We start from the raw sequence: 27,573 nt of genomic DNA on the forward strand, positions 1-27,573 counted from the left end.
GGACCAGAATTGCCAAACACAGTCTTTTAACAGAACAGTGACACAGATAAGGTTACCGTACTTCTACTCTCTTTTAAAGTAATTCTACTAGTCTGAAGAAAGATAAATAAGAAATATCAAGTCCCAAGGCAATTTTTCAAAATTCAAAGAAACAAAGACATCTAAAAATTGCCCTCAGAAATAAACCTCTATCAAATTTGATACAATTAAAAATGTAATAATGTTAAATACATCAAGCCATTTCACACTGCTGTTTAAGTCAGATCTTGGTCATAGACCAGAACTCTCTCGGGAAGAAGTACCCTAAATTTAAGTCTTGAACTGGCAAGAAGGAAGAACAACCTTTTGAACACAGTAACTTGAACAGTATTTGGGTGTAACTCTCAAAGGCAGTTTTCCTAATATGTGAAAAAATCACTTCCTTGTCTATCTTCCTTGGGAGCAAAATAGGTTTAACCTTGTTGGGTCCTTCAAAACAATTTTCCTCCTAATATCTCTAGAGGAATATTCACACAAATATTTGACTACTTGCACACTGAATACACCCCCTACAAAAATTACTAACAAGTAAAACTGCAGAAATTATAACAAATTACAAAAAGTCTACTAGAAAGGGTCTTCCTGTGTGTATGCATTACAAGAAAGTCTTTTATATGATCATTAATTCTATTATTCTGTATAGGTTTTTCTTAAGGGACATTCTTCCACAAGTAAGATTGACAGGGCTCTGCAGATTAGGAATGACAGTATTAAAGAACCATTTCACTTGCAGCAAAAAGTAGGAGATAGATAACCTAGGATGCAGAAAAAGAAAAGAAGTCGGATATTAAGGCATTTAAATGTTGCTGTAGAAAACCATAGCTTTACCCTCTTTTTCTGCCACAGTGTTTTCCTGAAACATCAGGCAAAAGACTCCAACAAAGCAAAATTACACACAACTGAAAACCACTTAAAAAGGCTGTACAGTAGTTTCCATTTGCTAATACTACCACTGTTGATGACAATTCACCAGTTTTGTTTACTCAGGGGATCCTTTGGTCTTATAGAGAAAGAAAAGTTATACACCACAAACTGTATAAGTGTAACCTTACCAGCAACATTAACAGATTTGGTTGAAGTTCTTGGGCTGATGTTAGATAAGAAGTCAGACAAATCAATTGCCATTAGATCAGTAATCAGGAAACTCCTTGGAGGCAAAGCACCTATCTCTCCTCTCTTGCAGGTCATACACAACCACTTTTATATGCAGCTGTGACTGCATAGGTAACTTAACTACGTATTTCGTTTCAAATTTCCATGGGATAGCATAAAGCCAATCTATTTGTCACCCTTCTTATTTCAGGCATTTAAGCAAAACAAATATAAAAAGCTCCCAAGAGAGAAGTACAAAGTATTGTAAAATATGGGAGATAAAGTTACAAGGATTTCAATCTTTTTGTTGTTGTCACACAGAAGAAGAGCAAAAGTAAGAGAAGCCAACACAACTAAGGAGCTTGGGGAATAAGAGATGAGGGCAATATTTAACCTGTAGAATTGCCTGTACTTTGGAGAATGAAATACAGATCTACTATTGCAACTGACGTGCCTCCTTACAACATAAATTCAGAAATTTGGACATAATCCAAATACACAAGCAAAATTAAAAATACAAAGTAGGTTTTGTGATTATAACTCCACATCGATCAGTGCTCTCCTGCTCATTAATCCATGTTTCCAGTGTAACAGTATCCAAGCTTTGATTTTTTTGAATTAAGATGATCAGAGAGATATCCTATTATATATTTCCTAGATGCTGATGCTATTTAAAACAAATTGTATTACTCATAATACGGCTGCATCATTAGAAACTCTCAATCTCTATATCCATTAATTTCTACAAACTCATTTTCCCTTACATTTTAAATTGTAGCTGGGTTACTATTAACCTTTATTTGCAGTATCTGGTGTAAAAGTATCTGATTTATTTTCTAATTGCATTAAAAAAACTATAGTAGAAATATTTTTAGCAATAAGGCCTGTAGATGAAATGGTAACATCCAACTTCAAACTAGTAATTTTGAATTTTGCAACTCAATTTTGCAGGTATTTTTTCGTTCAGAGAGGTGTGGAGTGTGGGGAGAAAAAAACAGCAAAAGAGAAATACAAAGATGATACCTGCACATTTATGAAGAATCACGAGGAAACTGTGGGGCACAGTTCATACACTCTACACTACCTGTGGATGGGGTGAGTTCATTCCAATTTAAATGACCAGGTCTCCCTCCTCCCCATATGCACACAAAGGGAAAAGAGCAAGCAGAAAATACTGCCAACTTTGTTTAATTAATTCAGTTTGAAGACTCAATTTTATATTATTATCGCTACTTAAAAGCAACAATAAGATTTAAATGTACTATTAATTCAGAAATCATGCACAATGTTGAAATAATGAAGTATGTTCTTACCAACAGGAAGTGCTAAATCTTTCTTCATCAAAGCTGCTGCACATGATCCTCCTAAATTAGCCAGTTCTTTCTCCAGCTGAATAATACCCTTCAAATAAAAAATTAAAACATGATTGGTGTCTCAGATAGTAGGACCATAGATACACTTGCCTGACAATGTCTTATCTTACGAAATACTGTGTCCCAGTTCAAAGCTTCTCTGCAATGTATTCCTTGTCATACAGCTACTGCCATGTTTTGCTGTGACACAGGACAGTGTACCAAAATATTTACAATAAAAAGGTATGTTTGAAAACAATTACTTAAAATTTTTCTTTAGATGGTAGACTTAAGGTATTGGCTAGCATGTTTTAGCATTGAGTATTCAAAACATGCCAGCATCTCTCTGTGTAAGCACTTTAAAGAAAAAGAATGGCATCCGAATTCACATGGGTTTTTTGCTTAAGCAAAAGTTATTTCTACTCAAACACAGATTAATTAGATCATCTCTAGGAATTACAAATCTGATTTTGTTGAAAGATAGTGGGACCATAGATAATAATCTTGTAGTATGTCTTCTTAGCTGATATGTAAAGAAACACCAAATAATTTGACACCCTGAAAACCTGAAGACAAGATTTAGCTTGAGCAAAATCCAGGAATAAGATGAGGTAAATCTTCTGTGAGGGTTGCAGTGCAATTGAGATGCAGACCTTGCAAAGTCCATACGAAGCAACAGGCCCAAAGTCTCCCTGGGTAAGGGAAGACTTATTTTTCTGGAATTATTATAAAACATATTAAGTGTTTTCAGTAATCTATTAAAACAAGCCAAAGGAAGAACTGGGTCAAGGACATTGATCTTCCCTTTCCAATAAACAGGGGTGGAAATGACTCATGTCTTTAAAGGCAAAATGAGGAGACCACTGGGTAAAACCTGAGGCAGTCTAAACATGCACAGCATTTCCAAGGAGTCTGAGAGTTCCGATGTAAGTGAGCACTGGAAAATGATGCAAGTATTTGCATCCATTTGACAGTGACAGTAGAAAGCCCCAAACGTTTGGATTTCTGACACAAGAGCAGGTCAGAATTTCAGGAAATCTTATATCCCACTGACATACAAGATAAAACCACACTATGTTTTTGCAGAGTGCCACAAACACACAAAAAGCCATTCCAATAATATCCTGACTGAAGAGTTTCAAATTAATAATGTCTTTAACAAAAAAAAAGTTAGAACTTTTATAAAAAGAATTTAAAAATACTTTGCTAATGTCACTTAGTCATAAGTGGAAACACAAATACTCTACCCTCAAAAAATTTATTAGGTGCATTTATTAGGAGATTCATTAGGTACAGCAATTGTAAATATCTCACTTTTTCCCTTACCTCATCACTTCCTGGACTAAATTCATATCCAATTGCATAACATTTGAAACCATAAAAACAAGCTTTTTCATCTTTCACATAGTCGGATGCAGTCTCCAGAGAAAAAAGAGCTTCATTCCCTGAAAGAAGTAAAAGGATAAATTAAATAAAAAATATATTCCTCCTCTTTTTGTGTGTTTCTTTTATTTAAGCATATATGAAACCCAGATTTTATATGTAAAATGTGAATTAAAACCATGGGAAAAACAAGCAGATCAGTACTTCAATGAAGAAACCTACTACAGACATAATTCATTTGCCAGCTTGGATGAAGACCCTTCTTTAACTCTGTTTGCCAAGATAATTCTGCAGAAAAATCGGACTTCCTTAAATTATTGTAGTAACTCACATTAGTAGTAATTCCATCAGTATCTATGTATTACCTGGCAATACTAACACCATGGTAGGCCATCCTGAAGATCCAGAGAACTTCTTCAGTTCTATCCATGAATTAAGGTTTTCATGAACAGAGGTATGCTTTGGTCCAAATCCCAGGCTCTGTGCAATTCTGACAGGAATTAGTAAACGAAGAACATCCTCTGACTGAGCAGTGCCACACTGAGTGTCAAACTCTATTGTTATCCACCTGACACATTCAGGAAAAGTCACCTAAAACAAAGCAATAGTTTCATTATGTCCAAGCTCTTGGGGCTCTTGGTGGTTTTTTTACATTTACTTCTTCATTTCCATCTGGCCTTAACTCTAATTTAGTCTACAAACGTGATTTAATTAGGTAATTCTGCGTAATTATTTTGACATTCTTTAAATTAACATTAACCTAATTTATTCTTTGAAATTCATGTACTTTACTCAATTAGAATCCTGTATTATAACTTAATATTCTGATTAAGTATTTGCACTGGCAGCACTTGTGATTGTTTTTAAGAAATCTGTACAGGTTCATTAAACAAACCAACTACAGACCGTTACAAACACTGAACTCCTGGACACCTTTTTCAGACTCAAGCTTCAACAAACATAATGACTATCTGTTTTGAGCAATCCCAGAAAAGTACAGAGCAGCTGAATCCCACTTGTGAATGTGGCCTGCAGCACAATTGCATATAGCTACAGAAATTCAAATGCAGTAACTACTCAACCTAAGGCTTTAGACATGCTCCATAAACTTTTAGGACAACAGTAAGCATTATTGCATCAGGATGATCACATGGTAACTACATTTTCTGCAGTGCATGTCTTGCCAACTCACAGGATAAGCACTGCAATAGTGGAATAATAATTAATCTCCTGTTCAGGCTCTTGATTATAGGTTTGCTACTTCTAGATGTTATTTTGACTAGAGTTGACTTAAGGTATTTTTACAGATCACTGTTTTAGCATTAGGTAAGAAAGTCTGATAAGTGATTATATACTCTATATGTAAAGACTTTGAACTTCCACAGTCTGTACAGTAAGAGCAAAGAAACTGTATGACAGCAGAAAAATCTAAGAACGCAATTTTAGGGACATAGAGCAAATATCTGAATTAGGGAGTTAAAAGTTCACTATTTTCCACTATACTTGATGTAGAGTTTTGTCCAGAAAGCAGTACAACAATAATACAAGGAACTGTCTTCTATATTAGACAATATTAATTATCATCCACGGCGACAATTTTTCAGCTAGCAAATGCTGACTCAAGAGAACTCCTGTGTCAAGCTTTTAAGAAGCAGCATGTGCACTTGGAAATGGTGCTCACCTTATAGTGTGTAACAGAGGCAGGTTTATAGGGATGCTCACTTTCTACAACAGCATAGTGATTGGAGGTAGTACAAGCTGAAAGCCCTTGCTCTGGCTGGTTTCCAGTGGTGCTGTCTGTGGACTGATTTGGGTTAAAAGCTGGAGGGGCGTATTTCTGATTCAGGACTGCCACAGAAGGAAGTAGCTGTTGTACCAGGCCAAAGACCTCAACAGCAACCTGTAACATAACACCACCCGTGTTATTACAGCGTATTATAAAATACTTGGTGAAAACAATACTCTAACACTTTCATTTCCTCTTCAAGTGGTTGTTTGAATGTTCTCAGAATATCACTAATAATAATTCATTCAGTCATTTTGCAATTCTGTATCTACACAATCCTGACAGAAAAAGCATCAGTACATTAATCTCCTCTTGGAGACTCACCAAAGCTGAAACAAGAATCTGTATACAACAGTGACATCCTCTTCCTAAAATAGCTTTTACTAAAACCTTGAACAGTAAGCACAAGTTCACAGAAAGTAAATACCATACTAAAGTCATAATTCAGTTATACTTTACAACCGTATTAATACGGGGGATTTTTCAAATATTCAACATATTTTAATGCATGAAACCTCAAGCATTGCACTGTTCCCTGTAATCTTCACTACCTTTTCTAAGCAGAGGAACACTTCTACAGCAAAACTTGGTTTCAAATCCCAGTTCCATGAAGAAACAATGTAACTAAAATCAGGCACTCTTTCATAACATGTTTGTTAGATTTTAAGTGGTCGGTTCTATTTCCTCCCCCTTTAAAAAGAAGTCAGAAAACACCTTAGAGCTCATGAAAAAGCAATAAAAGGCAATAAATAATGCTTACTAGCTAAGGTTTATTGACATTTGTAGATCTAATAACACATTTCAAGAGTGTCCCAGACCAGGTACATGCAAGAAATGCAATGGCACTTGAAAGACATCTTCTTTTATAGTTGACATCTTTCAAAATCTAAATTTGACAGAAATACTCTTAATGAGCAAATGCTTTTGCTCTTTACGGTAAAAATAAAATTTATATAACATTAAAAAAACCATTTCATCCCACCAATGTTCATCAATGAGTTGTAAATGATATTCTCCTCATTCCTTACCTTTTCCTACTACTAAAGCCTGTCATATTTCTCTGCTTCCTTTAGGTATTTTTTAAATCATCTTTTCAATTGAAGTTAAAAAAAAATCATTGCATGTCTTTAAAATTCTTGCTTGTAGAAAATTCATGAGTCATGTTATCAAATATAAACCAGTAATTCACAAAATAGTAAGAAATCAAGATGTCCACATTTTCAGAGTAAACCTTTTACTAGCATAACACTTAAATATTTCTTCAGTAATTTCTGTTGAGGAGCATACCTTGGGAATAGCTGCTGCTACTGGTCCTATGTAGGCTATGATGAGGGGAAGCAGCATTGAAAACAGACTGGAAGAGCTGAGTATTTCTGGAATGTCTTCAGCTAAATAAAGATAATTAGAACAGCAGTATTATTAATAAATATGCTACGGTTCAAAGCATATCTTATTTTTCTGGTTTATGAGTTAAACTTCTATTTCCTAGACTATTTTTACTTTAAATTGTTTTCATTATTTAGGCACTGTTGAATTCTGAGTCTGCCAAGTCCACCCTAGACAAATATGTCATTGTATACAATTCTCTGTTGAAAAATGTCCTTGTCTTAGAGCATTGTTTTATTGCACTCTGCCATTTTGTGAAGCATACTTTCTACGCTATAAAAGTTAGCACAACAGTCCTCCCCGCCCTTCAAAATGAGAATTATAGCACTGTGTAATATTCTGGACCTTTTGGCTACAGTGGCTGATACCTACATTTCTCAAAAAGGGATGTTTAAGTGAATACATTAACCAGTCCTACGGTTGACAATGTCTGTGCAAAACACTCATGAAATTTAAAAGTAACCCATCCTGGAGCATCTTTTGGAAATAAAGAATCTTGCCAGCTTTAATATGATATCTGCTAAATTGATGAGCAAATTTATACAAAGTATCTGACTATATCACTCACAAGCATAACTCAATGACATAAAAGTTACTTATAGTTTGATATCTACAGGAATGAAAGGTTAGAAAAATATTCTTTGGAAAGCAAAATAGAAACATCACAGCTCTTATATTCAGGTGACATTGTACTATTATGGTTTGCTAGCAAAGTAAAAAGCTTTGAAAAGTGAAGTAAATGTTCTCAAGCCTTACCATCTACGGCAAGAGCTCTGTGCAACAAGTCTTTGGCTGCCCGTACAACAGCGCTCACGACAGAAAGAGCCCTGCTACAGTTTTTGTCTTCTTCATTAGCTTTGTTCAACAGCTGTGACTGCAGATCTCCATCATACTCACTCCTGGATAGTGGATTAAGTTAAAGTAAGTTCACAAATACAAAATGACGTTTAAAAAAATGACCAATTTTTGGCACAGAATAAGCAAAACAATTTATGATAAAGCAGTAAGAAAACACAAAGAAACCACAGAGATCTCTTGGAGGAACTGTCTTGCTGTTAGTCCTTTGCAAGAACTTTGGCAAAAAGTATAAATAGCATTTTTCTGAAAAGTTTTGTTTCTCTAGATGCATTTCAAATCACAGAAATGTATTAATTGCTATGCTCTTCCAAAGCCAGGTGCCTGTCTTGGTAAAAACAGAGCAGTGTTAAATGCATCACAGAAAGAAGTAAAACTTTCTTAATGGATATTTCAGCATTTTCATAAGTGACAAAGGTTCTCTCATTTCAAAGATTAATTACGGCTTTGAAATACAGTCTTGGGCTTACCCTTAACAAATAGTTCTTTCTTCTAATGAAACTCTGTATGTCAAATTAGGCCCTCCTAAACAACATTATGCATGAAACCATTTCGATAAGGTTCAATTTGCTTTGTCAAAGCTGTCAAATGACAATTACAAACTAATTCAAGCCTTCTGATTAAGCCTTGGCACAGAGAAATAAAATCACTTAGTCAACATGTAAAATAAAATCTACAATTCTCTTTTGGATATGTAATGTTTGTCCAGTATATTAATTCAGGAGTAGCACCTCAGAATGTTCAGAAATTTTACTTTGAGCAGTTCAGTGAACAAGGATATTTCTCCTTCCCTGTAATGTGAATCAATCACTCTTACAAAAAGATTGTCTTTTCAAGGTGTCCTAGAACTGTAGCTTTGCTGTCAGCCTCAAGCCTTTTTAATTTGAATTTTTTAGCCACTGAAGGTAAGTATATCTGAGCATCCTATAAACAAAATGGAGTGTGACTTTTACAAGCTGTTCTAAACAGTTGATTGAACATGTTTCTTTGCTGTAGGCAGATCAAAACTTCAAATCATTATAAATCAAACACTGAGCCCTCAAACTAAGTCCATAACCACAGTCATGCATCAGATAATCTTAAATTTATCTTGTCCATGCAAACTACAAAAGACATTGTGATTACAGCAAAACAACTGCAATTTTTTTCAACACAATTTCTTCTGTAACAGTTCTGACTTGTACCACTACAGTCCTTGGAAAGTTTCTTTGAATTTTATCGGTTGAAACAAAAAAACCTGAGACTGTTCTGATCTGAAGACAGGACTTTGGTGCTGGGTTTTTTCATATTGTAATTTATCACTGTTAGAATGCCTTGAAGTTTCCGTGACTGAAATCATGTCATTTGCTTTTCTGAAATCAAAGAAATTGTTATTTCTCTTTAATTTTCTCTTTTGCCTGTATAAAAGCAGACAAGCCAGGAATGAAAACAGATGTTTTCCATGTCTTTCATCCTTCTCACATAATGATACTTTCCAATTATGATACTTCATAATAAAGTCCAAGATTTCAGGAGACTAAATCAACTAAAGTATCACGATCTGCACCACTGCAATTCCACTCTTTAACAGGCAACTACTGTTTTTACTGACAAGGTGGATCTCTGAGCATAATCTCATGTTTTAAGGTAATTTAGAGTTGTCCTATATCTTCAAATATACTATTACTATAATTTTGCTGGCTACTTAATTTCTTCATATTTTAACTTCTTTAAAACCTTCTTAAGAGCAACATGTTCATGTACGTGTTAGTTTAGAATACATCAGTTGGTGTAGTATTACTTTTTCGTATCTTCTAAATCTTTTATTGTTTAGGTACTTCTCATACAATCAAAGTTATTATCAAAATTATTATTCATTGATCCTTTTATTCCTTCCATCTTCTGTTGATCAGCCTTGTATTGCCAGTTTGAAAACCCTGTCTTTACAAAAATCAGGGTAAGCACTTCAAACACAAAAGCAATGCTTTCTGCAAAAGCATAACCACCAGGGAATTCCTACTGTCATCCTGAAAGGCTGAAGTAAAGCTCCCCTGCAGGACAGTCAGATGTTTCAGCTGATTTTCTTCAGGCAATTGCAATTTCTCTTTTTATACCTTTCAACTCTAAGTAAGAAAGGAGACAGTTCCTATAAAAATAGACCTTGCTTTACTACCTGATGCAATTATTTTTGGAAACTGAAGAACTGAATAAATCGGAGAGATAAACATGCCAGTGAATAATCTCTCAGATATCTCTTGTGGTATAGAAAAACAAGAAACTGAAAAAATTATCTTGTGAGTTCCCCATAATCAGAGTTTTAAGGTAGCAAATAATAGACCTTGTAAGGAGTCAACCATCACACTATTTGTCAAGTCAAAAAAATGAGAGAACCTAAAACATGACTGGAAGAGGCATCATAAACACTCTGGATGCATTTATTTCTATCACTTGTTAAAAACAGGTGTGGTGTAATAGCACTGCAATGGTTTCATTCACTTTTGTTAGAAATGAATCATTAAAACACAAACCTGTAATAAAGAATCTGCGGGATTTGTCCTCGTGTTTGGTTGGTGCCATTACTGCTCAGACTGCACGTACTAAATGTAAATGTTACACCATCTGGACACTGAACTGTGGTCATCCCACCATCTCCATTGGCAGTCCGGCTTCCGTAATTCCTCAAACGAACTGCGTATTTCACATTTTCCTTAGAAAGGAGAGCAAAAATAGGCTGCAGTATAAAACGTATATAATGGCTTCATGGTACATGAAAGTTATTATTTTACATTAATACTGGAGAGTCTAAAAAGTCCTTCAAAGCACTCCACAAATGAAATTAAACAAAAAAGATACAGCATTTAACAAAAACTAGAGCTGTTCCATGTTCCTAAACTATGGACCATAACTTAAATTACTACTAATTACTTAAAGAGTAAGCAGATATCCAAGAAAATTAACTATCAAGTTGCACAAAAAAAGTTGCACTTCCAAAAATATTCTAAAATTACTAAGCAACTACAATCTATCTTATACAATTATAAAAACTGGGATCTAATGTCTTTTAGCTGAGGGATTTGAAGCTTTTAATTTATAGGCTGGAACGAAGACTTGATGAAGCACGCATGTCAAGATCAGCTTGTGAATGTGAAGTCAAAAACTTGAACAATTTACACTGACCATTTCAATTTTATTATCTAAAGAAGCTGTATGAAACCTACAGATGTCCTTGTATTTTATTTACCTTCAGTGGCACAACTTTGTCAAGTCTGATTTCAGCTATGTCACTAGGAGAATCATCTGTGGTGTAAGTTCCTTTAACCAACTCTAAAGATGTCCATCTATGAGAATGAGTTGCATCTCCAGTATGATCACTCTGATTCAAAGAAAAAGTATTTTAATACATTTATGATGTAAACACATGACACATGCAATTGTGCAACTTAGGTTTCATTGCATACATTTTTACATGTGGCAGTACAAACCAAAATATTAAAAACCTGTTCAAAATCAACAGTAAAGCCTTTCCCTTAAAGAAGAAATTACTAAGCAGAAAGGTTTGTTTCCCATAATAACCTATGGTTGTCCTTTGGAAGAGATTAGAATCATCAGTTATAGTGAACAACTGTGTGTAAAAGAAAAGTTTTGCTTTATTACAAGAACCAACAACACAGTTTCATGCTGCTTCTAAGAGAGTACATCAACAGCACATGAAACATCTGTAGATACAGTCTGATCATATTGGTAGGCCATAACCCCTTTCTTCAATTTTTGGTTTTAACCTAATTTCTTACTTTCATTCACGGTTTATGGAGAGGTAACTTGTATTAATTTACATTTAGCTCCAGAAAGTGAAAAGCCCCTGAAAGCTCAAATATTACTTGTAATAAAGGAAGAGATCAAGATAACCAAGATATTGACCCTACTAGATATGGTATGAAGCTAGTGGTAACAAACATCTTCACCACAAGCAAAACACCCTACACAACCTTACACCTACACCACCACTACCAGTAAAACAGTACACTGTTTTACTGGTAGCCTAGACTGAGTAAGAATATGAAAATATCTCATTGTAAACTATACTCTAAAAAAAACCTCTGAGGTTATTTTCATTCAAATAGTTTTCCCAAATGCAGTACTTACATCATCAACTAATACCTCCAACTCATACTCATGAATTCCTCCTCCACCATAAACAGAAAATCCTACTACAACTACACCAGGTTTGTCAACAGAGAAACATATTGCATCAGGGGATCCATTCCCAGTATTCCAGCTTCTTCCCTGACTTGTTTTAGTGAATCGGTTTGGAGTGGATTTGACAGAATGGAGAGAATTCAGTCCATCAACCTGTAGAAAGTTAAATACAATCATCAGAAAATATTAACTGCTAAATGTTAGACAACTTTAATAAAACAAAGTTAAGTGAATTAGATTATCAGATTTTTCAACTGGTTAAATTTTAAAACTCAGCTCATAAACCACAGAAGGTGCCACTACTTAGCCTTCTAGTTCATACTGACTAAAAAAAAGTAAAGTATTTCTGATAATTAGAAATTAACTAGGAATAATTAGGAATCCAACTTGTTTTTTAAGGTATTTAAATGTATATTATAGGATGAATTAGCAAAAAATACAGACCAGCTGTGCTAAAAGAAAGGTTAGGTATTTCTGCCTTAGGTACAGTCAAGATTAAGAGAGGGCAGAAACAGATGTTATATAATGGTAAAAACACCTTGAATTAAGATGTTATCAAAAGCTTGAATCTTTCTGTGAGAGAAGCCCACTGACAGCACAGAGACAGTGACATGTCTTTAATGAAATGAAATACTTTCTGTCACTTAACCAAGTTATAGCCTCCTGAAAGGATTGTATATGTACACAAATACAAAGGCAAAAAGCCAAGTACTAAAAAAAGTTGCCCTTTTTTAAACAATCTGTATGATTCTGCAGCCCTAAAGTAGCTAATTATCAACAGTACTTCCCTAACACACTGAATATAAGCTTTTACATTTATGCAAAACATCTGCAATACTCAAAACAGAGAATTCCAGGCTCTCTGAAAGATCTGCATACCTAAAAAACCATTCTAGCCTGCATCACATTCATTATATGTTTGTCCTGAAATACTTCTGAACATGATTTTAAAGCAGCTTTACCTCAGATCCTAATGCTGATGCTGTAAGCTCACTCACAATACTAGCAAGCAACCCACAGGTATTAGAAACCAGATGTGAAGAGAAAAGTTCATTTTCTCTTCTAAGGCTGTTCCGTACTGGTAAAACAACAATGACCAACATCTTCTCCAGCACTTCCCGAAAGCTTGTCATCCCTGAAACATTTTCTTCACTCTGCAGTAAGAAAAAAACAATGACAAATGACATGGTTATTAAAAAAACCAAACCACAAATTTTCACATATTGTAAGTATTAGGTAACTGAAATATCTGCCACTTCATAAAGATAAGAAATGTCTAGAAGGTGGAAAAAAAATTTAAAATTCTCAAAGCTATCATAATATGTATTCCTTTGTCAAATGAATTGATTAACGTCCTTAATTTCTTGAATGAGGTGGTGACAAGTCTTTTGTTGCACTGGAAAAATACCATATACAGGTGTCCTTCCCTGGAGAGGTCTCTTCTTTATATACTATACAGCCATAAAACCTATAGGCTTTAAAAGCATACATTAAAACACAGTGGATGTACAGCTACCTTTGAAACTGTTCATATACTTTTCTTCTGCAGTGTCTAAAAAATGACTTGGAAGCTTTATTGTTTTGGTGTTAGCAAAAGGAATCTTCTGTGCAAAGAGGTGGTGGGATGACTATAAGCACAGTTGTTTTTTGCTGCATGAAGACCAGGAAACAAATCTAAGCTTAGGCATCTCTTGTGTCTTCTGCCTAGCAGTCACATCCACTGTTTCTTATAACAGTTATCCATTATGAAAATTATTTCCCAGAAGAAAAATAAAATCAGCTCTACTGATGAAAATCCAAGGTTTGTCTTTCATACCCCTTTGTTTCGCTCAAAAATATCCCAGTAGTGAACAAATATGGAAGACAATCAGGTGATGCAAACCTGTACAGAACATTTTTCCACCTTTTACAGTAGGAGGCTGCTGCATGCAAGACATAAATATTATAATTGCATTTAATAGTGCCTGGTGGTTTTTTCAGTCATTAATTTGTACAGGTGTTTTCCAAGTCCATGAAAGCTTTTAGCACGATAATGGCCTACAGGAGTTCTGTCCCCCAGCTTAACTTTGTATTTTATGAATAGCAGAAGACTTCTGAGCTTAGCTTTTGCTCTAAACCTCTGGTAATGGTAGCCTCTACAACTACCCTTCATTTACTTTTCTTGCATAATTCATAATTTCATACTATCTTACTGCTGTTGTCTTCCAAACGGAAGAATACTGTTTAGTAGTCCCATTTCCCTGATTATTATCTGTACCCTTCTCATTCCTGTAAATCATTTCTAAAATAACAAAACTGCAATAATACAGCATTAAAGAGCCCTCGATTAGGAAACTGTTTAACGCTTGCTACAACAGGATGAACTGGGATTCTTTTACTGACTCTTTAAAATCTCCAGTTTGGGACACGACTTTTTATTACTGAAGTGGTGTTGATTCTTCTTCAAAACACTGAATCTATCTACATGCTCCTCCTTGTGATCACATGAAAAAGCAGAAAAGTTGTTGCAGAAAACACTATGCAACAGAATACTACTTCCAATTTAATATTCCAAGTTAAGAATCATTCTGCTTAGACATTCTCCAAAGACGAAATGGTTGAAATATTTCAGACAAAATGTCGAAAACTGTAAAAAAAAAGTTTCTGAACTAAGCCTTTTAGAAAGAAACCACTCAGGCAAATTCACGTACATCTTTATCAAGGAAAAACTTGCAGGTACGTAACAGCCTTTTGTTGCAAAGTCAAAGAAATCGTTAAATGTTTAGAATACATGCTAACCTGACTAAGCTTTTCCATGTGTGCCACCAGCAGAGGAAAGCGATGGGCCAGGGCGGAGTCGTTCTCGGTGCTGACTTGTTTAACCATGGAGCGCAGCAAGGCCTCGCCATCGTAGGCAATGGGGAAGATGGAGGTCAGCTTCACCGACGTGTGGCACAGCGCAGACATAACAGCAGCCAGGAGACGACTGCTGGAGGTCTTGAAGTTTGCCTCCTGGATATCCTACAGACATAAAGAGATTAACAGAATGGCACTGCTGCACCGAAACAACAGGGAAACTACTTTTGAAAGGAATTTTGCAGCTTTATCGTAATTAATAAAAATAATTTAGAGAAAGCTTTCCTATGAATTTTACATTATCTTCTCTCATAAGCTTGAATTTTGATCTTGAAAACTGGAGTAATTAAAATTTATTGGTCAGCATATTTTAAAATAATAAAACCATCTAATATTACTTTTGAAATTATGGTATTCTTTGAAGACAAGGCTTTTCTTATAAGTAACAATTGTAATTAAACAACTTAATTAGAGTAATACATTAAAGAACAGATTCTTCCTTGGAACTGTGTATGTTAAATGCATTTTCATGCAAAGCATTAAACTGTTTACATCTCACCAAAAGCAATGCAAGCAACCAACTACACTGCTTAGATGTAGGATGTTCATTCACAATAAGCAAAAGAAGAAAGTTGCTGATTACAGAAAAGTATTTCCAGATGCTTCTCATGTACTTGGCTGGATCAGAGCACTGTTGTAATGTTTAATAATGAGGAATTACTGAAGTATTAGGGATAAAAATACCACATGGATGCTCTTAGGCAACATGCAGCAAGAGTAAGCACATATAAGGTGCAGCCTCAACACTGAAAAAGCAGGTGCTGACTTTTACTAGCACCACAAATTTTCTTAACTGTCCCACAGAGAATCTTAAAGCCAAAGACGATAAAATTCCCAGGCTTTTATCAAACTACATTTAGAGAACTCCTCAAACAAACAAAACTAGAAACAAATTCAATATCCAGTCAATTAAAAAAAAATCCAAAACACAAAAGAACTCAAGCTGCAAATCAGGATAAACGCAAAATATTAGTAACAGTTTCAAGTACTACTTGGCTTCAATTTAAGCCAAAGGGCAAGCTAAGCTGTAATATTTATTCGTGCCATTTCGATGTACCTGGTCCAAACAGTTCAGCAAGTCACAAAGACATGCCCACTGGAGAGCTGGTGTTGGGTAGAATGAATGGAAGCAAGCTGTGAATGTATTATGGCACTCTTGAAGAACAGCTTCTAACAGACTGAGAGGCTGACTGAGATATCCTTGTGGATCATTGTCCAACTTCACCATGCAATGGTCAACTCCTTCTGATAAAATTTTTCTCAGCAAGGTTCTCGTTTTTCCAATGCAATCTGCTAGCTTGCTGGTTTCTTCTACAACTGCCTTAGCTGTAGCTAGAAGATTACACAAACAGAAGCATTAAATGTGCAATAATGAAACATTTTCATGTTAAAATGCACATTTTACATGCAAATAGAAAAACTGGGGATTTAGCAACATTGTTGAATCTACATTCAGAGAAGTTAATTCAAAAGTAAAACAGTGAAAGGGTGTTAAACTCTACCAAAGAAACCTGAACACTAAAAACTCCCACTTTTCTAATCTTTTATAATATATACTGTGTTTTAATGGGCATTTTAAAACTACAGGCATGAAAAACAGATACAATCTTTCAAATTCACACTGTACTCACCACCACGGCAAGCATTATGTACAGAAATGCAAAAAAAGAAGATACAAATTGTACAAAACAACTCAACTGACAAGTCAAACAGGAAATTAACTTTAAAATACACAGGTTACATGTAAACATGTGGTACTAGGATACTTAAGTTATGCAGACAACTGAAAATTTCCTGTTTCTGACAGCAAGTCTTAATTGCTCCAATAAAACCATCTGTGTGAGCAAATCTATTTTCTCATATCCTACATGAATACTTAGATCAAACCCTAAATGTCCTGTAGATTATTTGCTAATAAACATGAAACAAGTGAACTGAGAGGAATACCTGATATTGGATATATTTCACAGGTGTAGACCCTCAGCAACCTCAGGCAGCAAGTGCCCACAAACCGCAACCTTTCTAAATCCAGAAGAGTAGCAGTGTACTGGAAACCCTTCAGTCCACGAAGTTCTTCAACTCCCAGCACCAGTGTTGTCCAGCTCCAGTGCAGAATGCTCAGTAAAGATTCGAAGCATTCCTGTTTCAGGGTATGAAGGATACCCAAGACAGATTTAGTGTTAGAAAAGAAGAAATTACTGTTCTGCATCAGTATTAGATGAAAGGTGAATAGCAACTACATCCATGTTTATTATGGAAACACTCTTATGCCTAAGCCCATCTACCATGCAACACACAAACTGTATTTTGCTTGAGAATAAAAAACAGCACTGAGAATGCAGGGGACACTTCACTGCAATACCATGATAAAATCTATCTAAAGCATATGCTAGAATATTATGTGTGGAAGCCTTTCAGTTATTTAAGAACTGAACATTTTGAATATATTGAATAACAACTGTATTCATCTGTAATGGAGATTTTCCAGTAAATTTTACTTGCTTTATCTACAGAAGAGTGTAATATCTACATTAGACATAATACGTTCTTGTCATAATATATTATCAAGGCGGTCTTCACGTTGTTTTTAAACGGTTATCATCTGCAGATCATGGCCACTACATGACATTTACAGTACCTGAGAGCTTAACAGAAGCGCATGATAGTTCACAAAAATCTGAGGGTTTAAACAAATTTTGTTTCTACTATTATTATTGTATGTGGTCAATTTCATGAAGTTGTACCTCAGAAAGCAAAATGAAAGTATTTGGTGTTGAACACCAAAATGAAAAAGTAAAAAAATAAAATATTCTATCTATCAATGTACCTAACTTCTGCTTGAGAAAGCAAGCAGAAAACCATCATTATGTCCACATCTACATCTTTCAGTTTCCTGACCATGTATGGAACTTGCAGGAAACACAGAAGATTCTTGATAGTACTCACCACCGAGACAGTTCTGGCAAAAGATCTCTTTAAAATATGTACAGGTTCACTGGTTTGCTGTTTTCCTTTGGATGCACTGCCATCACTTGTTGGCAACCTGGAAGAACCATTTGAGAACTTACTTGGAATCTCCAGTTTTTACTTTTAGTAGAGTTTTGGGTTGGGTTTGGTGTTCTGTTTTTTTTACTTTTTTGTAGTTTTTACTGGCTTTATTGTTCAAGTGGAGAAAAAAACCAAAGTGAAAGAAGTTTTAATGCTCAAAAACAATGTTCAATTTCAACGCAACTTCCTCTAATTTCCTAATCATTCTAGACCAGTAACCAAGTACCTTGAATTCTGTTCAACTGGCAATACTGTGACAAATGAAAAGGAGGTTGAGATTTAATTACATGCAATTATTACAAGCATCTACTGTATTTCCTCAGATGACATCAAGACTAGAAACGTTGTTCCTTAAAAGAACACTGGTTTTGTGAAGGGAAAATATATGTGGAGATCAAAAATACAGGCAACATCTATCACTGCAGCATCTTCCCTTTTGTGCCACTCACTGGTCTTTAGAGGCCCTCAAGGCTTGCTTGCCTTATAGCTATAGCCATCTCTCCATAAAAGTCACCCAGATGATGAATTTGTCATGCCAGGACTTCCTATACATCAAAATGAAACCTTCACCTGGAGGGACAGGGCATCTATGGACAGAAAGCTTAAAGGCTAAGTGAGCTGTTCTGAGAAGGAACTTTGAAAAGGACATGCTCAGAAAGGACAGAGAAGGGAATTGGTAGGAAAGAATTCTAAGTTTCAGAATCAGCGTGGAGGCTGGGGAAATTACAGACACACGCAAAATATAGAAGTTATTTTACGTATATATCTGAGGAAACCTGTAAAATATACTATCAACACAGTGAAATAGTTCCTGATTATTAAAACTTACATAACATTTATCATGGTAATGACAAGTTTATGGTAACTTCTTGTAAAGCACAGTTCATTGTTCATTTTGGCAATGTTTCATTAACACTGTCTGTTCAAGAGTATACAGTTCCTAACTGAGGGTGACCAAATAGAGCACTTGCCAACTAGCAAAAATATTATTCATGTTATATGAAATTGTGAGGTTCTATGAATGTAAATGAAAATCTCAAGACTCCTGCAGGATGACTGCAAGAAAAACAGCAAGGAAGTAAATGTGTGAGTAATTTCATAATTTTTCTCAAAGACACTAAGTTTTCCCTACATTTTTCAGACACTGATTTCCTTCACTTAATACAATGACATTTTCATGAAACATGGTTATAATGAATTTAATATTTCTATTTAACAAAACATATTAGTAGATTCCAGAGGTTAAAGAATTACCTGTATAGTAACTGTGGAATCTGCCCTGCATTCACATCTGTACCATTATTTGACTTCTTGGAACTTTTAAACTGAAATACAACACTGAAAGAGAAACAACCCAGTTATTATTCAAGTCTTATTAGAGCTCTTCTTTTTCAATGAAAAATATAGAAAAAAATATACCCATCATCTGTAGTAATAGAGGCCTGTCCATGAGATCCACAATCACTGCTGGGTCCTGACACTCTCGCCCAGGCTACATACCACCAGCCAGCTTGCAGGAGCACAGGCTCATCAAACATCATTGCATATTTCTCCCTGGGAGAAGTATATTTTAGAAAATGTTACATGTGAACTATTTTTTATATTAACTTCTAACAATTCCCCTCTAATTATAAAATAAATTGAGAAGTAATGGTATTAAAGTTGTATCTATTTATATTCAAAACCCCAAAGTTTTTAATCCATAAATATTGCAGTAATTAAAAAATAATAATTCAGAAGGCCCTACAAATGCTTAAGTTGTGTTTGAACGGTGAAGCAATCATATCAATGCCAAACAGAGTAAGGAGACATTAAATTAACACACACAAACCTATTTACATTTAATACATAATACTGAAAGCAAAGTTTTAATTATAAAGTGCTACATAATATTGATTTCAGAAAATGTAAATTACAAGAACTTATACATCAACTCTTAGTAATTACAGTAAGTATTAAAGAAATTAATAGAATATATTTTTAGGGGACTGATATGTAACATTTTCACCTGAAAGAATTAATTACGTATAATTTGAAATTTAAATTACTTCATTACAGGGAATGAAAAAGCAGCTACAACATGGCGAACCCCAACCATATGCACAAAAGAGTTCCTGCAGTATTTTATCTTCTGCTCTCAACACAGGAAGATGAGATTTGACTTGGATTTATGCAAGAACAAGAACTTGATTACCTTTCTTCTTTTAATTTAAATACCATAATGGTTTGGGGACATATTTGGTGTTTTACTATTTCCCTACACAATTCAAATGTTTTACACCATTTGCTACAAATTTCTAATGATGTAGACCATCTCAGTTGGCATTTAAAGTGATACTAAAATGTGTATAGTGAAATAAAAATAAAGACCAAAAAGCAGGTATAAGTAGGTAAGCTAAACATCTAACCTGGCAGCACAATCATATGCTAAGACATCTGTCTCAGCAAGGAGGTCTCCATCTGTCTCATGGTCGCCCCCATCTGGACCCAATTCAAACAACTGGTGAAGTAAGAAAAAACATAAAATTATGTCTTAGGTGTTAGAAATCTCATAATACCACTTTTTCTTGTCTAGCATTCTGGAAATCATATACGACTCTTCCTTCCCAACAATAACTACTACTTAATGTCACTGACAGGCAAAACCCCCTTTGGAAGTCAGGCATTAACTCTTAAGAAATAGCAACTGACACTGACCTCCCAGCCTTATGTGCAGAAATACTTTTAAGTGGAGAAACTCCCTAAATCTCGCAAACAAGACAAAAGCAGAGTGTCTAAAAAAGGCAAAGTTGGGCAGAAGTTGCAGGTTTCCATCACAGACTGAAATGCACTATATAAACATGAAGATATACTCAGTTTCTCTGAAAAGGACAGCTTGACAGCTTAGCAGAGACAGTCAATAGTGTTATAAAGAGCTGCTGACTGGGACAAAACATGATATCTAAGAGAACTTTGTTTTCCTACTTAAAAATAATTTCTAGAGTTCGGTGATTTTGAGAAAGGACCACAATACGTGTCTACCTATGACTTCTCTTGCAAACACCTATTGAATACACAGCTTATTTCTGGCAGGACCAGCAAATCTCATCTTGGCTACAAGCTAATCCTAAACAAATTGAAAACAGAATATTAGAATATTATCATAACATTATTACCTACGCTATTTAAAAGGCATGACTAAAGTTTCTTGGCTGACTTAGCCATTTGCACTCTGAGTCATTATGTTAAACTAGAATAAAGTGCAATTACTTATTTTGGATTTCCTGTTGACTTATGTAAATGTTACTGCTAAGCATGTCATCCATTTCCCTAGAACAAACCTCAATAACTATTCACCTGAAAATAGAGGAAGAGAATTCAACTTGTCCACTAAATGACAAGTAACAACAATAACATGTTCTGAATATACAAGTATCTAATAGAAATCTCACATATAACACTATTATTTACCAAAATCCTTATTAAATTTAGGAGCAGAGAGAAAGCAGAGACTTACCTGAAAACAGAGCTCTGACACTACAGTGTGTGTTTCTGTGAGGTTTATTTATCCTAAGTCTGATTTATTTATTTTAAAATAATCAGTATACATACTCCACCTGCAATCATGCCTACATTTGGCACAGAGTTAATTGTAATTGGTGCCATTTGCTTTCAGTTGAATAATCCTGCCCAGAAGCTATGCAGACGACAGTCTGAGAAAGAGATGGCAAGGAAAGTGGAAAGCAAGGGCTCCTCATAAGGACTCTTTCTGCTTTTGAGAACAGCTCCTCATGCATCACTTAGGATGTGATTTTAACCTGAAGTCCACAACACTAATTTTCTGCTGGTGGGCCTTGGAGCTTTGTGTAAACAGATCACAGAACCATCTAGACCATAAAACACCTGCCCAACATCTCTAAGATTGCACAGCATTTAGCAAAGGTAAGAATGGGCCAATTCAGGAAAAGAAAGAATGGTAATTCTCAGCTTTCTACTTCATCCACTCTGCCTGCATAATGCTTTCTACATATAGTAAACCACTCATTCATCAAGAAATAAAACTAATCATGGTTTGAGAAAGCATAACTGAAGTTGTGATTGAGACATAATACTGCTTCAAACAAAACAAAACCTCCTACCTTTATTTTAGCAGTGTATTCACCTCTACCACCAAAAAGACCAAGACCACCTAGCAATATATCTGTATCAGCACAGAAACGGATGGCTTCTACTGAGTGGGCTGAATAACCCCAGCCTCCTCCATGACCTGCAGAAAAAAACCCCAACAAAAATGTAATTAATCTTAGTCTTTTGTTCTGCAAGCTGATCAGCTTGTGCTATAACATTTTAGTGTGTACATACTTTCAAATCTGTTAACCACACTATAGTCTTCTTTAGAATAAACTTTCATTACTGCTTGGGTCTCTTCTTCTGTATTTGCAACACCCATTTTTAAGTCTTGCATAGCAGCCAAAGTATCAAGGCAACCTAAAAGAAAGAAAAACCAAGAAAACTCAAATTTTCTCACTGTTGATTATAATCATTGAAATGGAAATGAATAGTTAAGAAAATCAAAGCAACCTGTTTTCTCCCCTAAACCACACACTTGCTACTCAGTAGCTTTGTACTTTTGATTAGGTCAAGGGTCATTGCTGCAGAATCTCAAGGCTTGCTACTGAAGATTGCCTTCATTTATTATCCAAAATAACAAACAAATGTGACTAAACCTACTTTGCAACTTTTCCAATGCCAAATAAATTGCCAGTGACAATTTTTTCCTTTTCACACTCACAGTATTACCCGAAGAGTTGAAGTAGGAACTGATTTCTAAGCAGCTTTAAAAGTCTTCACAAAAGGTGTTTTGTTTCATACACACGGGTACCTAACATGCCTTACTTGGACTCAAACAAAAATGTACTGTTCAAGATGAAAGTTATCACATCTCTAACACACAATGAAGTGAGCACGTCAAGGAACAGATAACTTATCAAAAGTAGTGGACAAGTGAGTTAAAATCACTTCCAAAGCTGTGCTTTGAAGTACTGAGTACGTTGCATATAGCCAGTTTTTACACGAACACAGTGGAATTGATTTTTGTATTTTAGACTACAGAAAAACTACAAAAGGAAATCATAATTTTCTTAGTGACTCATGAAACAAAACTGCAAAGATTGTACTTTAATTTTATATACTGCATTTACTTTAAAATAAAAACTTAATGAAGAGCACTTTTTTCAGGTCTGGGTGGGGTTTTTTTGAGACTACAGGTTATGAGTACTGACTTTTTTCTGCAGACTGTCCAAAAAGATCATCTAGGAAGGTCTCTTATTTATACTGGCATCTAACAGCAAGTTCCACCAGAACACTAAAATCTTCTAACATCCTTAATACAGCAGAAGATAACTACAGCAGCCAAACTATAAAAGTTAAGAGCAATGGTGAAAGACTACAAAGTCCTAAATTTTAACTGAAAAAAATCAGGAACTTTTTAGATTACAATTTGTTCATACATTAAGTTATGTTACTTTATTTCATCTAGGGTTCTGACTCATGAACTATAAATGTATACCTAGAATATGCAAAGCTGCATGAGATCTGGTGGTTAGAGCTTTGGAACCTGTAGGCAGAGCAAGTTCTGGACTCAAAATACTACACCGGGATTGCATGTCTGGAGCTGAGGGAAGCCTGGAATCGGCAACCACTGCGTTGTAACTCCACAGCTCCCTGGCATTCGGGCGAAACCTAGAGCGAGAGAAAACAGAATGAACAAAACCTGTCACCTACTGAAAAACACAAAATCTAACCAATAATTACATTTTAAAGATATTAAATGTAAAATGTACATCTGCTGGTATAAACACGTGAAATCAAGTATCACTGTCTCAAAAAAACTTCACCAGCTTAACATCCCACAAATGAAAAGATACAAAAGATACATTATTATACTTCAAGTCAAACAGTCATATTATGGGTTTAGAAATTTCAGAAAATGTTAAGACATTTCTCAAAGCTAATAAATGTTAAAATAGTATTATCTATGAAAAAGTATGAAGCAACTAGCAAAGTACTAAACAAAATGGCAGATGTACTCAAAAATTTTAAAGATGCTAAGGGAAAGTAAAAGGCTTACCTTCAAATAAGAGAAAAAAATCTTGAGGAATCCAACGTATTTTGTTTGGGCTTTTTTAAATGGGTAACATCGCCTCATGAGTTTTTAAGGGATTATAAAAAAGGGCAGCATAAACAAGGGAATACAAAGACTTTCTATAATATAAATTAACACATAAAAAAAGAAAATGAAATCTTTGAAACCACTATGAAAAGGAAGAAACAGTAAGAAGACATAAGCCTATGGGAGTGTTCTGAAGAAGCACATATGGAATTTTCACTTGGTACACTTTTAAAAGGCTAATGGAAAAAGAAATAGTTTTAACTAAAAATATTAAAGGGTACCATATGTAGTCAGGATTTTAACAAGTTAGCAATGCTCAAATTTATACACACATGTGACAGTCCACAACCACAAGAATTTCACTAAGAGATTAAGTCACAAAGCTTTGAAGAATGTTTAAGCTTCATGTCATCAGAATGCTGTCTCTATACAAGAAACTGAATCCATCATTTAAATAGGCATGAATTAAAATGTCCAGAAATAATAATACACCAAGTATTTAACTACTAATAGGCATATTTATTAACATGTCTCTTCTCCAGACTGCTTTAGTATTTTCTATTGAATAATAATATGATTTAAGAGAGAAATAAACCTGCAGTCTCAAAAAAATCCACTTTCAGTTAACTATTTAAGCCCCAGATTTAGTTCTACAGTCCCCAAAATACTGCAAGACAGTAAAATACCTCAAATTCATGTTTATCCAAAACATCCAGCTGAATAACCATTTTATTGTCTTCAAATTGAGTATGATTACCCTGCCTCCCCTGAAACTCGCTGTGTTCCCATGGCCCTTGATAACTGGTTTATTTCACAAATTAAGTCTTTCAGTGGATTTAAACACGCTGAAAATACAGAGCTCTAAGGGATGGGGGTGCTACCCTTAGAGCTACAGCCACCCTAGGTACTTCCTGTGTCATACAGAAATCTGCCTGGCAAATGCATGCTTCAATGTTAATTGGCTGTTAAGTTCTTGAATCTCAGTTTTGGATGAAGACATCCGAAGTAGGATGCAAGTAGCTTTTAAAGACATGATCCTATGAAAGGCCACCTTTTCCAGATGAATGCTGGCTAGCTGATTTCCCTGTATCACTCTAACTTGTTTTGTCTTCAAACAATTTAAACATCATCAAGCTTTTGAACTCAGATGGAAATTCAGATTTCTCTTCAAATCCTAGCTAACATCACTTTAAATTGTTATAGAAGAATTAGAAGCTATGATTCTGTGTTGGAACAAAGGCCTATTATCTACACTTGCTCAAAGACTACATTCCAAAGACTGAAATAAATACAATTGTTCCGAATGTCTATGCCATCTAAATAAACATCTTTATTTTGACCTTCCAAAATGTCAGAGTTGAAAAGAACACCATTGTTCCACTCCTTCTCTAGTGGTCTTAACCACTAAAGCCTGACAAAAATTCAACACACACACATATGGCTGCTGAATATGGCAAGGATGTTATTCAGTCAAGTGTTGAATAGATGGAGGAAAAGGAATAGAGAGAATAAAGAAACAGAACAGATTTCAATCCCCAAAATATTATGAGACTGGAATGAGAATAACGCAAAAAAAGGAAAGAAATTTAAACAATACAGGCATGAGAACGTTTGTTTTGGCCTTACTTGAACAAACCATCCACAAAATGCAAAAAATATTTATGGAAGATTAAAAATTCTTTTTCATTTACAGAGAAAATAAGTATAATCAAATCTCCAGTCTTGCAAAATATTTTAGAAAGGATTTCTATATTACTATTTTAATAGCTATAATCCACACTTGCCTCCAAATAACATCATAGACAGGATCCAGACACACACCAGAACCTTGAAGGTCTTCCTGCTCAGAATCATTGAATGTTTTGCAACTGCCATCTACTTTGTTTATCAGAAGACATTTAAAAGGAGGAGGTTCTGATATTGAAGCTGGTACCAAACCTAGATCAGGGAGCAAAAAGAGCAAACAAACATGAGGACTCCACTTATTAATGCTTCATGCTCAGAAAATGCCACATAATACAGTAAGGAAGAACAGATACACTGCTACAACAAAAAAATAAATGGTAGTAAGATTTAAATGCAAGTGAAGGTTAGACTTCTACATTATTGTTTTTAATAAAGAAAGGTCTTCATACACAGCAGAACTAGAAGGCCAAAATATTTTCCTTCCCTCCTTCCATGTGTTTGACTTGCTACTCCTCTACTGTTTACACAACTGAACCCACTCTCTTCTCCAGTACTTCTATAAGCATTTAAAATAATACAGAAGAGTTCTTGCCTATTATATGCCTGCTTGCAAATATCTCTGATGTAGCAAGCACATGAGAATTAATGAGAGCTTCATCGATCCGGAGAAAAGTCTGGTCTCCGCTTGCTCCGATCCAGGTCGCTTTGCGCCCATATTTGGAGCCTATGTTAGGCATGGGTGCTGGTTTTGCATTCCAGTAGGGCATATCCAGAATTGGCCTGCCAAGCTGACCTTTCTGCAGAAAGAATGCAAGCATCAGTAAGTGACACTAACAGTAAGTCTCAAAGATGGATAAATTACTTCAATAATTTTATCACACAAAATTGATAAGCTGGAATAGAGAATTTACCACAAAACTACCTTCAAAACACAATGGCTGCTCCAAGTGAAGTGTTACACATTTAACTACAAGTTACTGACAGATATACTGTTCCATTTTCAGTTAGGTTTTTAAGTAAAGTTTTTGTTAAATGTTCAAACTCTCTATGATGGATAACCCTCCTCTCCATCCTCAGAATCAAATATAAAAGTATTATTTTCCTACAATGTTCAATATATGATTAATGTCAGTGCTAAACAAGGAATACATTCACAAGAAAAAACAAATCTATATTCAGATAGATTCAAATATATTCAGATTGACAGTCCAAGTTCCATTCAATTCTGAACTGATATGGTCTAAGTTTTATAGAGCAAACGCCTCTTAAAAGTACCCAGAATCAATTAGCACATCAAAGTTAAGCTAAAAAAAGCATAACGTGCTCAGCAAGCACTCCTGCACATGCTCATTAACACTCATCTGGAGATGTATGCCCACACCTCTATGCACAACTAATCACTGAGACAGACCAACAGTTCCTATACTGCACCAATGCAGAAAGAACTGCTGCAGAAACCTGCTCATTCTCCAGCTACACCTCCCTCTGGCACAGAAACTGCACTGCATGCCAGTGAAGTTAACATGATTAGAGAGAAGAAAAATGTATATACAGCAATGTCTTCTGTTCAGCACGTTACTCATCTTTCTGTGTAAGAATATAAGTGAATAATCCTAGTGAAGACATTTTCAAGTAACATGCTTTGTTTTCATTTTGTCTTGACATTATGAAGCTTTCAGCAAACTTTCAAGCACTGCATTACTAAAACCAGACCAAAAGCAAGT

General features: G+C 35.1%; 1 protein-coding gene across 14 annotated transcripts in view; it reads right to left on the reverse strand.

Moving 5' to 3' along the window:
• MYCBP2 (MYC binding protein 2) overlaps window positions 1-27,573 on the reverse strand; it is a 174,111-nt gene that overhangs the window by 69,571 nt on the left and 76,967 nt on the right. For all 14 annotated transcript variants that reach the window (XM_063392260.1, XM_063392266.1, XM_063392253.1 and 11 more), the window contains 22 exons: window positions 26,442-26,646; window positions 25,948-26,101; window positions 23,561-23,733; window positions 22,354-22,479; window positions 22,131-22,258; window positions 20,421-20,512; window positions 19,432-19,566; window positions 19,267-19,350; window positions 17,911-18,007; window positions 16,912-17,104; window positions 16,022-16,296; window positions 14,848-15,069; window positions 13,032-13,223; window positions 12,016-12,222; window positions 11,114-11,245; window positions 10,401-10,579; window positions 7,795-7,937; window positions 6,940-7,040; window positions 5,548-5,766; window positions 4,232-4,457; window positions 3,810-3,928; window positions 2,445-2,532 (listed from right to left, as the gene is read on the reverse strand). In XM_063392260.1, the coding sequence (XP_063248330.1) occupies window positions 2,445-2,532; window positions 3,810-3,928; window positions 4,232-4,457; window positions 5,548-5,766; window positions 6,940-7,040; window positions 7,795-7,937; window positions 10,401-10,579; window positions 11,114-11,245; window positions 12,016-12,222; window positions 13,032-13,223; window positions 14,848-15,069; window positions 16,022-16,296; window positions 16,912-17,104; window positions 17,911-18,007; window positions 19,267-19,350; window positions 19,432-19,566; window positions 20,421-20,512; window positions 22,131-22,258; window positions 22,354-22,479; window positions 23,561-23,733; window positions 25,948-26,101; window positions 26,442-26,646 (3,490 nt within the window). The remainder of the gene's footprint in view (window positions 1-2,444; window positions 2,533-3,809; window positions 3,929-4,231; window positions 4,458-5,547; window positions 5,767-6,939; window positions 7,041-7,794; window positions 7,938-10,400; window positions 10,580-11,113; window positions 11,246-12,015; window positions 12,223-13,031; window positions 13,224-14,847; window positions 15,070-16,021; window positions 16,297-16,911; window positions 17,105-17,910; window positions 18,008-19,266; window positions 19,351-19,431; window positions 19,567-20,420; window positions 20,513-22,130; window positions 22,259-22,353; window positions 22,480-23,560; window positions 23,734-25,947; window positions 26,102-26,441; window positions 26,647-27,573) is intronic.

The sequence above is a fragment of the Prinia subflava genome, chromosome 3, assembly GCF_021018805.1.
Source record: "Prinia subflava isolate CZ2003 ecotype Zambia chromosome 3, Cam_Psub_1.2, whole genome shotgun sequence".
In the NCBI taxonomy this organism is placed as follows: Eukaryota; Metazoa; Chordata; class Aves; order Passeriformes; family Cisticolidae; genus Prinia; species Prinia subflava.